We start from the raw sequence: 11,906 nt of genomic DNA, 5'->3' as shown, positions 1-11,906 counted from the left end.
CAGTACCGGGCAGTGGGGATACAGAAAATTTCCATCATCACCGATAGTTCTAATTACAAATGGACCTCAGAAAACCTCACTTACGTCTTAGTTCCCACGATCCTCGTGCTCCTCTGCTGCTTAAAGGATGTGGGTCCCGAAGTCTATCAAACGCAAGCACATGAGTGAATGCCGGGGATCTCTGGACCTTGACCACGAAAAGACAGTTCCCCCGAGCCCAGAAGACACGCAGCTCTCCCGGGGCAGCTACCTCAAACCGAAGGAGGCAGGGCTTTTTTTTAGGAAAAGTGTGCCGTCCTATCTTCCTAGGACAGGTGACAACACCAGAGCCTTCATCTTCCCCATTCTGAAAACCCTGTCTGGATAGAGGCTCTAAAGGGAGGAGAAAAGAGAGGACAATGGATATGGGAGGCATTGGATTCTGTAAAAAGAACAGAAACGAATGGCAATGTGGCGACGCGCTGACTCCAAGGTGGGGAGGCACCGGCAGCGGAGGAGTGGGGAGAAAGAGGGGCACAGGTAGCTCTGACCTAGCGGGGTGGGGCCTGCGAGGGGCTCGGAGAAAACCAACGGTGAGCTCGGGACAAAAGCGAGGCCCGCGTGCCGCGGGTCTCCACAGCGCTCCCGCGGAAAGCGTAACGGCCAAACCGGGAAACTCACGGCGGGTCCTGCACCGAGCCTGGAAGACATCACTCCCTCTCGCGCCTAACAAATTCACCCCGGGGCTCCAGCCAGACCAACGCCACTTCTGCTCGCCGCGCCTCTCCCGGATGTGGAGCCTGCGCAGTCGGCGCCGCGCGACTCCGGCCCGCACGCCCACTTCCGCCGGGCGGCTTCCGAGGGGGCTTCTGCCGCCGCCGCCGCGAGTCACGTGACGAGCCGCTCGCCAATGCCTCGGAGACCCCGCCCCAGGGCTGCGTGGTGGAACCCAGGGGAGCAGTGGAGCCGTACCCTGGCCTTAGGACCCCCTCCCTCTCCGTCATCTCCACCCTCCATTCCCAGCACGACGAGTGGTCTTTCTAGATGCACAGGAGGTTAATGATTGCCCCTTTATTTATCGGAAATTGCAGACCCATTCCCGCCGTCCCAGCCCCCAGGTAGAGAGGCATAGGCTCGTTCATTGCTGAGGATGCAAGGATTGGGGTCAGTTGGCTGAGCAGGAAAGAAGCCCGGAAAGGCGAGCTTGGTGAAGACTTGAGGGAATAAATGAATAATGGGGGCGGACATCTCATCTGCTTCCTTCAGGGCTCCAAACTTGCCCTGCTTGGGGGGGCTTTTTTGTGTGTGATCCCTAGAAGATATTTGAGTCTCTCATGAAATCTTTAGAAAAAGTATGTCTGGGCCTCTCCCAACGTGAGCTGTGTCTGAGTCTCTCCTTGGGGCGACTGTGAGTTCTCTCCGAGGGCCTCCCCTGGGTTTTCTCAGATGGACTGTGTCTGCCCCTCTCGGCATGACTATGTCCTCTCCTCTCAAAGGGGCTGTGGTTTCTCCTCGCAGAGAGTCTGCGGCATCTCCGCTCGGAGGGACTGCGGCATTTCCGCTCAAAGGAGCTCGGATGGCTCATCTGAAAAGAACTTTGATGGCTCCTCCGAGGTGGACTGTGATGTCTCCTCCCAGAGGGACTGCGATGTCTCTTCCCAGAGGGACTGGGATGGCTCCTCCGAGGTGGACTGAGATGTCTCCTCCCAGAGGGACTGCGATGGCTCCTCCCAGAGGGACTGTGATGGCTCCTCCGAGGTGGACTGAGATGGCTCCTCCCAGAGGGACTGTGATGTCTCCTCCCAGAGGGACTGGGATGGCTCCTCCGAGAGGGACTGTGATGTCTCCTCCGAGGTGGACTGTGATGGCTCCTCCGAGGTGGACTGAGATGGCTCCTCCGAGACAGACTGCGATGTCTCCTCCCAGAGGGACTGCGATGGCTTCTCCCAGAGGGATTGCGATGTCTCCTCGGAGAGGGACTGCTATGGCTCCTGTCAGAGAAATTACATGGGGCTCTTTCCCTATGGAAGCTGTGGTGGTTTGGTTTCCTAGGCATGAGTATCTCTTTAAAGTGACTGTAGGAGGTTCTCTTCTTAGGGGTTCCATGTAGGAGTCTCCCTTGGGCCTGAACTCGGATTCCTCTTTTGGAGTCCTGGGACTCTGGGCTAGAGATTTCTTTTCTATACCAGTTTTCCTTAGCCCTGCTGCCACTCTCATTCTGAACTGTACCCAAAGGGTGTCTGATTGTGGTGATACTTCTTTGGGAAACTCCGCACCTGGGCAGTGGGGAAGGGGTGGATTGGAAAGAGCTATCTGTTTTTGGTGGTTGTGCTGAGCAGAACTGTTCTAATTCTTCCCAGGGCATGCTCTCCTGTTCAGTAGTTGGGTCTGTTGGCTTTAGCTTGACAACTGGCATCCTGTCTCTTTCGCTATCTCCTTGTGAACTATCGTCAGAGGCTTTTTGTTCTGGTTGGCAGTTTTCGCTCGACCACAAATGGTCCGCCCTTGTCCTGTCCTCAGGCTTTGGCCCAACAAATGCCATAATTCTTCGTGCGGTTTGGAATGCCTTTCTTAGTCCCTGAAAAAGCAGTTTAATGAATTTGGGTTGGGAGAATTTCTTGGGGTGCCTTTTTAAAGAGGCAGTAGCTGCCTGAGATGCTCCATTCCTTTTCCCTTTCAACTGGGATGGTAATTTCCTAGAGAGACTCTGCATTATGGTTCTACTGTTTGTGTAGGACTTTTTGTTTTGTGTTCTAAATCTCTTGTTGATTCTTTCCATTGGATTTTTTGAATCATGGATATTTTTGCTTCTCACTTTAGTCCACTCTTCATCCTGATTGCTTTCAGAGTCACTCTCTGATAACGAGTGAACTTCAGTGAATTCATAGTGCCCAGGCTCTCTAATATCTGTCTGTCCTTCTAAGTCAGGGCTAATGTGGACTTGTACAGAAGCAGGAGACTGGGAAGACTGAGACAGGAAATCTATGGTAGAAGCAGGACTCTTGGAAGCTTGATTACAGATTTTAGCTGCTGATCTAGGGCTCCTAGGTGTCAAGGGTCTGTCTCTTCTATAATACTTTGGAACTTGGGATCTTTTCCCAATTCGTAACCTAAAGCCAAGACGCAATCTAATCTCTCCATGGCCTTCAGGAGTGCTTACAAGGTGGAGCTGTGGATAGATAAGAAGATAAGGTCCAAAAGTAGTCTGTAATTTATGACAATTAAATCCTGAACATCGGCCACACTGTAGGCAGATAGGGTATTTTAGGACCAGACCTGAAGTGAGAGGTGGAGGTACATTGTGAGGTATTTGACTCCTTAACAGTTTTGCTGCTATTTTTAGCTGCAGATCTTTTAGCAATTGGAACTGTTCTGAGAGGTCATCCTGGGCCTGGGAAAGAAAACTCGGCTCCAGTGGGTGCTGGGACTCAAAAATCCTTGTCTGTGAATCTCTCTGTGAGTTCTCACTCTCTTCCACTGGAACAGGATCTTTCACAGTGAAAAATATATTGAAGGAGGATTCTGACTCTACTGGGTCAGGAAGCTGACCCTCTGTATATGAAACAGGACTGTGCTGAATGACTTCCTGGGGTATATCATTGAGCTTTGAGTTTGTTTTCTTTATTCTCACTCTAGTGCCAGAGTATTGCTGTATTATGGAGGACATAGAACCACGTGTCCATACCCTTAAGGCCATTCTTTTCTCATGACCATGGCATGAAGTATGTCTCTGAATGTAGTTTTTGACCATTGAAGCCTGAAAAATAGTGCCTCGACCTGTCTCTAGCACACTCTGGGAAAATTCCATCAATTCAGCAGGAACCCCAAATAAATTCTGAATAGACTGACAGGTATCAGCAGTAGACCTTTCTGTTAAAGATGTTTGAGAACAAAGCTTCCTTCCCATAGTGGTTCCCAAGACATTCCCCAACATTAGCATATTGGAGAGGTACTTTCTAGGTAGTCTCTGCTTCCAGGAGTGACTCTCCCAGACATTCTGTTGTCTTCCCAGGACAGACCAGGTTAATCCTCTTCGAGCCCCTGATCCTGCCTGGAAGGTCTTAGATGGTGATCTCCAGCTTTGTGGTGGATGTTGGGAGAGGCCCTGGAGTGAGTTCTCTACCTCTGCTACCTGCCTCGGTTGAATCCTTTCCTGAAATACGTTATACACCCATGGGATCTCAGAATGGGAGGTTTCTACAGTGTTAGTTGTCTTCTCAGAGAGTTGGTTATGAAAGAAAAAGGGGAAAGTTGAAGCAGGATCTATAAAGGACTCTTTAGGCTGCAAAATATCTGTCCAAAGGTTTTTTATATCCAACGCTCTTGATACTTCTGTCATCTCAGAATCCCAAAGACCTAATTCAGATGTTGTTTTGGCAGAACTTGAGATGACTGAGTTTGAAGAGTTGTGTAGAAGCCTAGAGAAATAATTCCTTATTTGTAACTCTTCTCCTGATGTTAACCCCTCAGATTCCCCCTTCTGATATACCTGTCTTAAATTCAAATCCTCAGATTCTATAACTTGAGGAGGCCTTATTTTTATCCCCATAGATTTCACAGCCTGATGCCCTCGTTCATGAGTCAACACTGTAGGATCCTCAAATGGAGATGTTGGTTGTGAGGTTAATTCTGCAGATTTCACTTCAGTATTTGACTGTGGATTTAACTCCACAGATTTCACTTTTTGAAAACATGATTCTAGGGCAAACACCTCACATTTTAAGTCCTGCATCTCAGAGCCTGAAATCAAGTTCACAGAATTTGCACCACAAAGCAATGGCTCTTTGTTCATCTTCACAGACTTTGTATCTTCAAACAGTGGCTCTGATTCATGTAACACAGATTTTGTACCATTTAACTGAGGATCCAAAACAGAGTGTCCAGCTTGTTGCTGTGACCCAAGGTGGTTCTGCAAAACTTGGCCTTCTGGAAACTTTATCCCTGGAGTTAATTTAGAAGATTTTACACCTTGCAAATGTGATCCAGGATTAAATAAAATAGACTTTGTGCCTTGAGATTCTGGCCCAGGGTTCAATTCAGAAGACTTCATGCCTTGTATCCGTGGCCCTGGATTAAACTTTATAGAGTTCATGCATTGAAGTTCTGACCCTGATTTCAATTCAGAAGAATTCACACCTTGCAGCTTTGGGCCAGAGTTGAACTCTGTTGTCATTATATCTGAAGTCAATTCAAAAGATTTTACACCTTGCAAGGGTGGCCCACAGTTACATCTAGTAGAATTTACACATTGTAATTTTGTCCCTGTATTCAACTCACAAGAATTTTCACACTGCATCTGTAGCCTAGGGTTGCATTCCAAAGGTGCTATGTCTAGGAACTTTGACCCAGTAATCAATTTAGATTTCAAACCTTGCCAATGTGGTCCAGGGTTGAACACCATAGATGTCTCACTTTGAATCTCTGGATTCAATTCAGAAGACTTCATACCTTGATGTTTTGAAACTGAAGTTAATTCAGAAGAGTTCACACCCTGCAAATATGGCTCAGGGTTGGACACCATAAATTTGACACTTTGAAGCTCTGGCCATGAATTTAACTTAGAAGATTTCTCATCTTGCCACTGCTTTCCAGCATTGAACTCAGGAGATATCACACTGTGAACCTCTGATTCCAAGGCCAACTCAGAGGGTTTTGCAACCTGAAATTTTGGGCCATCATTGACATCTGTAGAGTTCATTATTTGAAGGTTTATCGACTCAGAGGATTCTGTACCTTGCAACTTTGCTCCAGAGTTGAATTCCATAGATTTCATACCTTGAAGGTGTGTGCCTCGTGTCAACATAGACAATATCCTATTGTGTGGGGCTGAGTTGAACCCCAAAGATTTAACATCTTGTACTTTTGTACCTGGAGTCGATTTAGAAGATTTCATATCTTGCCACATTGGTCTAGTGATGAACTCCACATATTTTTCACTTTGAAGCTTTGTCTCTGGTGTTAACTCAGATGTCACAACTTGTGACTGTGGAACAAGTTTTAACTCAACAGATTTCAAATCTTGAAGCCTCCACTCTAGTGTCAAATCAGATTTCTCACCTTGTCCCTGTGGTCCGCGGTTGAACTTCACAGGTTTCACCCCTTGAAGCTTCTTCCTCTGGGTTAAATCAGAAGAGTTTCCACCCTGTAACTTTGGACCATGTTTGAGCCTTATGGTGTTCACATCTAGAAGCTTTGTCCCTTGAATTGACTCAGATTTTTTACTTTGTATCTGTGATTCAGAGTTAAAAAAAGATTTCATTTCTTGAGGCTTTGTCCCTGGGATCACTTCAGAAGATTTTGTACCTTGAAAATGTGGTCTAGAATTGGACCCCAAAGATTTCATATCTTGAAGCTTTATACCCATGACCAAGTCGGAACATTTTATATGTTGTAACTGCGGATCTGAGTCCAACTCTACAAATTTTGTACCTGGAAATTTACCCCCCAGGGCCAAGTCAGATTTCTCACCTTGTAACTTTGGACTAGGTTTCAATTCTACAGATTTCATATCTTGAAGCTTTTTTTTTTTTACCACTTCAGAAGATTTCATACTCCCCAAGTGTAGTCCAGACCTTAAATTCATACATTTTACATCTTTAAGTTTTATATCCATGAGCAACCTAGAAGAGTCTATATCCTGCAACTGTGGGCCTGTGAATTCTCCTGATAGGGCTTTTTCAAGCTTTGTCCCCAGTATTTGCTTAGATTTCACAACTTGCATCTGGGGGCCAGGGATTAATTTTTTATGTTTTACATCCTGAAGATTTGTCTTTGAGATCCCTTGAGAAGATTTCATACCTTGTAACAATGACCCAGGTTTGAAATCTGTAGATTTGACACCTTGAATCTTTGTCCCTATAGTTGATTTAGAAAAAGTTGTACCTTGCAACTGTGAGTTAGGATTTAACTCTGTAGATTTCATATCTTGGGACTTTATCTTAGGTGGAAACTTAGAAAATTTTAGACTTTGCCACTGTGACCCAGTGTTGAAATCCTCAGATTTCACACATTGAAGCTTTGTTTGAAGAGCCAACTCAGATGACTTTACACTTTTCAAGTATAGTGGAGAGGTGGACTCTATAGTTTTATCACTTTGTGACCCTTGGTTTAATACCCTAGATTTCACCTCCAGAAGCTGTGGTTCAAGACACTTTACACCTTGAAGCTGTGTTCCTGGGGATGACCATAATGGTTTCACTTCCTGAAGCTGTAAACAAGGTTTCAAATCAGAACCCTGAGGCTGATGTTCCTGGCATGATGCCAAAGATTGTATACCTTGAAGCTCTGGTTTTGAAGTCAATGTAGATGATGACTTCCTATCCCTTGACTGTATCAAAGTTTTCCACTCTACTGGTTTGACACATTGAGATTGTAACTCAAGATTTACCAGAGATTTTATACCTTTAAACTCTAGTGCAGGTATCCACTCAACAGATTTTGTACTTCTAAGCTGTGGTTCTTGGTTTAGCTCTACACTTTTCATACCTTGATGCTGTGGCTCTGATGATGATGCCAGAAATTTCCATTTTTGCAGTTGTGATCCTGGGGGCAACTCAAGGGTTTTCACATTCTGCAAATGTGGCTCACAGTTGCACTTCATATACATTGCACCTTGAGTTTTTGGCCCTGGAGTCAATTCAGATGATTTCGCATCTCTTGACCGTATAAAAGATTTCAACTCTACAGATTTGACTTTTTGAGGTTGAGACCCAAGATTTAACCCTATAGATTTCACATTTTGGAACTCAGGTCCTGGTATCCATTGAATACATCTCATACATCCAGGCTGTGACTCCTGTTTTAAATCAACAGTTTTCACCCCTTGAAGCTGTGGTTCTGAAGTTAACACCAAAGGTTTCACTTGGTGCAACTGTGGTTCAAGTTTAAACTCTTTAGATTTTACATCTTGAATACTTGATTCTGGGGTCAATTCAAATGATTTCATTTCTTTCGACTGTAACTCAAAGTTGAGGTCTACTAATTTTCCATCTTTAAAGTTTAGCTCTGGATTTAACTCCAAAGACACCCCATCTTCTGACTTAGACCCTCTCTTAAATTGCTCTGAATTCACACATTGCTTCTCTGGTGATACTACAGATATCTCACCATTCTGTTCTGTCTCAGTACTTACATTCACATTTGATACCCCTTGAAACTGTTGCGTTGGTGCTGAATCCACAGATTTTACTCTTTGAAACTTTCGTATTCTGGTTATATCTACCTGCCTCTTTAGACTTCGGGTCAACTTCACAGATTTTATACTTTGCAGTGGATCTGGAGTCTCCTCTAATGATTTTAAATTTTGAAGTTTTAAACATGGGGTAATTTCCAAAAATTTCATGTATTGCATTTGTGGCTCTGACGTCAATTCCTCAGGTTTTATACCCTGCCATTTAAGCCCTTGGAGCAATGGCCCTGGTACAAAAGGCACAGAATTCTCACCTTGCAACTGAACAGATTTTATACCTTGAAGCTTGGAATCTGGGGTGGTTTTTACAGATTTGATATCTATCTGTGGGCTTAAGGTTGTTTCCACAGATTTCTCACCTTCCAGCTGTGGACTTGGGCATCTCAGGCATTCTCCTGGAGGTAAGGCCACAGATTTCACATCTTCCAGCTCTGACTCTGAAATCAACAACTCAGACTTTAAACCTTGAAGTTCTGAACCTGGAGTCAGCTCCACTTGTTGCACACCTCCCACCTGTGGCCCAGGGGTTAGCACCATAGATTTGACATCTCCCGATTGTGGATTTGGTGTTAACTGCATAGATTTCGTATCTTCCAGCTGTGGCTCTTGGATTAGTGCCTCAGATTTTAAACCTTGAAACTTTGAGTTTGGGGTCCACTCCACAGTTGTTACATCTTGCCACTGTGCTACTTGGATAAATTCAGAAGATTCCATACTTTGTAACTGTGGTCCTCTGGTCAACTCAGAGAAGTTTAGACTTGGCAACTGATGCCCAGGAGTTAACTCCATAGATTTTGAATCTGCTATCTGTGGCTCTGAGATAAATTTATGAGAAATGTCATTGTCAGAGCTTGGGGTATTTCCTAAAGATGATTGTATCAACCCCACAGATTCTTTGTTGTGGTGACAAATGTCAGAGGTCAACTTTGTTTCTGGTTCTTGATATCCTGGCTCTGAAATCATCCCTAAAGATTCTGAAGCTTGCCATGGGGTCAATACTTCAGGTTCTGTGGCTTGGTGATTTGATTTGGGGATCAACTTTACAGATTTTACTCCTGGAATGTGTATCCCTGGTGTCTGCCCTTTATATATCATACCTTCTACCTGTGTCTCAGGAATCAACCTCCTACATTTTACCACTTGAGGTTCCACATCTTGAAGCAATAGCACTCGGTCTGTCTCATCAGATCTTAGGTCTTGTAAGCATGGCTTTGGGGTCAACTTCACAGATTTCATATCCTCCTGTTGTAGTCCTGGGGTCAACTCCACAGTTTTTATACCTGGCAATCCTGGTGGTAGGATCAAATGAACACATTCCATACCTTGCAACTGTGAACTGGAGGTCAAATCTGTAGATTTCCTACTTTGCCACTGTGGTACTGGGGCTAACTCATCAGATTTTTCACTTTGCTGTTGTGGTCTGAGGGTCAATTGGATAGATTTCTCTCCTTGAAGCTGAGATCCTGGGTATGACTGTACAGATTTCCCACTTTGCAACTGTGGTATAGGGTTCAACTTATCAGCTTTTACACTCTGCTGTTGAACTTCTATGGCCAATTCTATAGAGTTCACAGTTGGAATCAGCTGTTCATATTTTACTATTTGTGGGATTGAACCTGTGGTCATATCTACAAATTTTATATTTTGCAACCCTGGTCCCATGGTCTGCTTCTCAGATTTTACATTTGGCAACTCTGAGGATAGCTTCATAGAATCTATAACTTGAAGTTTTGGCACTGACTTTGCCCCCATATTTTTCACACCTTGAAGCTGTGGTGTAATAGTCATTACTGTGGATTCTGTAACTTTATGTGCTGGTTTTTGACTCATTCCCATAGATTTTGTATCTTGACCCAGTGACTTTGGGATTGTCCCTAAAGATTCCATTATTTGGTGATGTGACTGTGTTAACTCTAAAGATTTCTTCCTTTGTAGCCATATGTCAGAGGTCAATTCTATAGTTTCTATAACTTGATGGCTTTGCCTTTGGCTCATCTCTGGATATTCCAGGATTTGATGCCTTGGGGTCAACCTCAAAGATTCTAAGTCTTGAGTTGACACTGGGGTTAATGTAATAGATTCTGTGCCTTGATGATATGGTTGTGGAGTCATCGCCATGGAGTCTAGCACTTGAATACATGGCCCAGGAGTCAACTCCAGAGATTCCTTGACTTGAGATATTGGCCTTGGGGTCAAATCCTGGGATTCTACAACTTGTGACTGTGGTTCTATGATTATTTCAATGGATGACCCCAACCTTGGGGTTGTCTTCAGAGAATGTATGGATTGAAGTGATGGCATCCCTACTGATTCCATGACTTTAGGTGGTAGGTTGGAAGGTACACTCACATACTCTCTAATTCCATGTGGATCAATAGTAGTAGGAGAACTAGAAAACATCAAATCATCTGGTTGAGTTGCCCTTAGGGTCAAATTTGAAATATGAGTCTGTGAATCTGGGGTACCATCTGGCTGTGCTGGTGGAATTATTCCCATGCAATCCATAGCTTGTAATAGTGCCACAGGAGTTATTTTTATGACATCTATGAATGGATGCAATGGCCTGGGTATCATGTTCAATGATTTTTTGTTTTGACATATTGGTTCTGGAATAATTTTCACTGGTTTTATGGTTTGAGTTTGTGGCTTTGAAGTTATGCCTACTGATTCAATAACTTTATGCTGTGGCCCTGGGGTCATTTCCACCTTTTCCATTACTGTATGCTGTGGCCTTCTACCCATCTTTCTTGGTTGTATGACTTGATGGCCCAACAATGTGTTAATTTTCATTGACTCCTTAACTTGATATTGTAGCCTTGGGGTCATTTCCACTGATTCTGTTATATATGGGAGTGATTTTTTAATTTTCCCCATGGAATCCATGGCTTCAAGCAGTGCTTCAGGAGTTACTTTCACATTATCTGTGACTTGATTCAGTAATCTTGAGGTCATCTTCTTTGATTCTGTAACTTGATGCCGAGGCTTTGGGGTTACCTCTACAGGTTCAATTATATGATATGCTGGTTTTGATCTTACACTCGCTGTTTCTATTGGTTGCACAACTTCATTTGGCTGTGGAAACAAACCTACAGATTCTGTCAATTCTGAATGTGATTCTGGATTCATCCCCATTGAATCCATGACTTGAAGTAATGCCAATGGTGTTACCTTTATGCTATTTGTGACTTGATATGGTAGCTTTGGAGGCAACTCGACATTAGTCACTTGGGTCTCATGCTGCTGTATGCTTTTTTCTCCAAGACCTCTTACCCTCTGCTCTAAATTAAGCTCTAGCACATGTTTTGGGTCCTTCTCCAGTACAGTGGTTTCCTTTTGAATTATGTCAACTCCTAAACCTTTGGGAGGTGGAATGCCCATTGATGTAACTAACAGTTTAGATCCAAGGACTTGGGGGCCACCACCAGGTTGTGACTGCTTACCTGGGATAAGTGATTGTGAAATTTTTGTTTCTGTTCTATTTAATACAGATTCCACTCCAGTGTTCACATGGCGCTGAAATGATGGAAGGTCTGGGGATTTATTGTTGATATTTTGCTCAGTGCTTTGATTAATGGGCATAGATAACTGGATTTGGGGTTTCTCTGGTTCAGGGATGCTTCCATGTACTTCAATTAAATAATTCAACATTGCCCATGATTCCCTCACAGGCAAAGGCACTGTTTGTTTCTGCAAAGTACAAACCTTCCAAGCCATATGTCCCTCTAACTCTCTCCTAGTC

At 44.1% G+C, this 11,906-nt stretch overlaps 2 protein-coding genes across 5 annotated transcripts in view; both read right to left on the bottom strand.

Annotated features, from left to right (window-relative positions):
* Nucleotides 1-766, bottom strand: part of ZNF512 (zinc finger protein 512) — a 21,572-nt gene extending 20,806 nt beyond the window's left edge. The window contains exons 1-3 of one of the 4 annotated variants that reach the window (XM_023763473.1): nt 661-765; nt 251-372; nt 85-143 (exon numbers count right to left, since the gene is read on the bottom strand). Coding sequence is in view for 1 of the 4 variants with exons in the window: in XM_006099838.3 (XP_006099900.1) it covers nt 85-143; nt 661-690 (89 nt within the window). In the remaining 3 variants the exon portion in view is untranslated. Of the gene's footprint in view, nt 1-84; nt 144-250; nt 373-660 lie in introns of all 4 variants that reach the window. The other 3 variants (XM_006099842.3, XM_006099838.3, XM_023763472.1) reach the window with 3 other exon arrangements.
* A 296-nt stretch (nt 767-1,062) lies between these two features.
* CUNH2orf16 (chromosome unknown C2orf16 homolog) lies at nt 1,063-10,162 on the bottom strand. Its single transcript, XM_023763477.1, has 2 exons — nt 10,021-10,162; nt 1,063-4,719 (listed from the first exon to the last, which is right to left on the bottom strand). Exons 1-2 carry the CDS (start codon nt 10,160-10,162, stop codon nt 1,292-1,294), a joined length of 3,570 nt encoding a protein of 1,189 aa, XP_023619245.1. The 3' UTR covers nt 1,063-1,291.
* Between the last annotated feature and the right edge of the window lie 1,744 nt (nt 10,163-11,906).

Source organism: Myotis lucifugus, unplaced genomic scaffold (genome assembly GCF_000147115.1).
Source record: "Myotis lucifugus unplaced genomic scaffold, Myoluc2.0 scaffold_285, whole genome shotgun sequence".
NCBI lineage: Eukaryota > Metazoa > Chordata > Mammalia > Chiroptera > Vespertilionidae > Myotis > Myotis lucifugus.
This window is presented reverse-complemented; position numbering and strand designations above follow the sequence as displayed.

Coding starts and splice junctions, on each gene's coding strand:
- CUNH2orf16 (XM_023763477.1), bottom strand. CDS start 10,162: ATGAGCCAAAGGCAAAGCCATCAAGTTATAGAAACTATAGAATTGACC. Junction 4,720..10,020: donor GACAATCCCAAAGTCACTGG/GTCAAGATACAA, acceptor ACTTGATTTCAG/GCTCTGAGATGCAGGACTTA.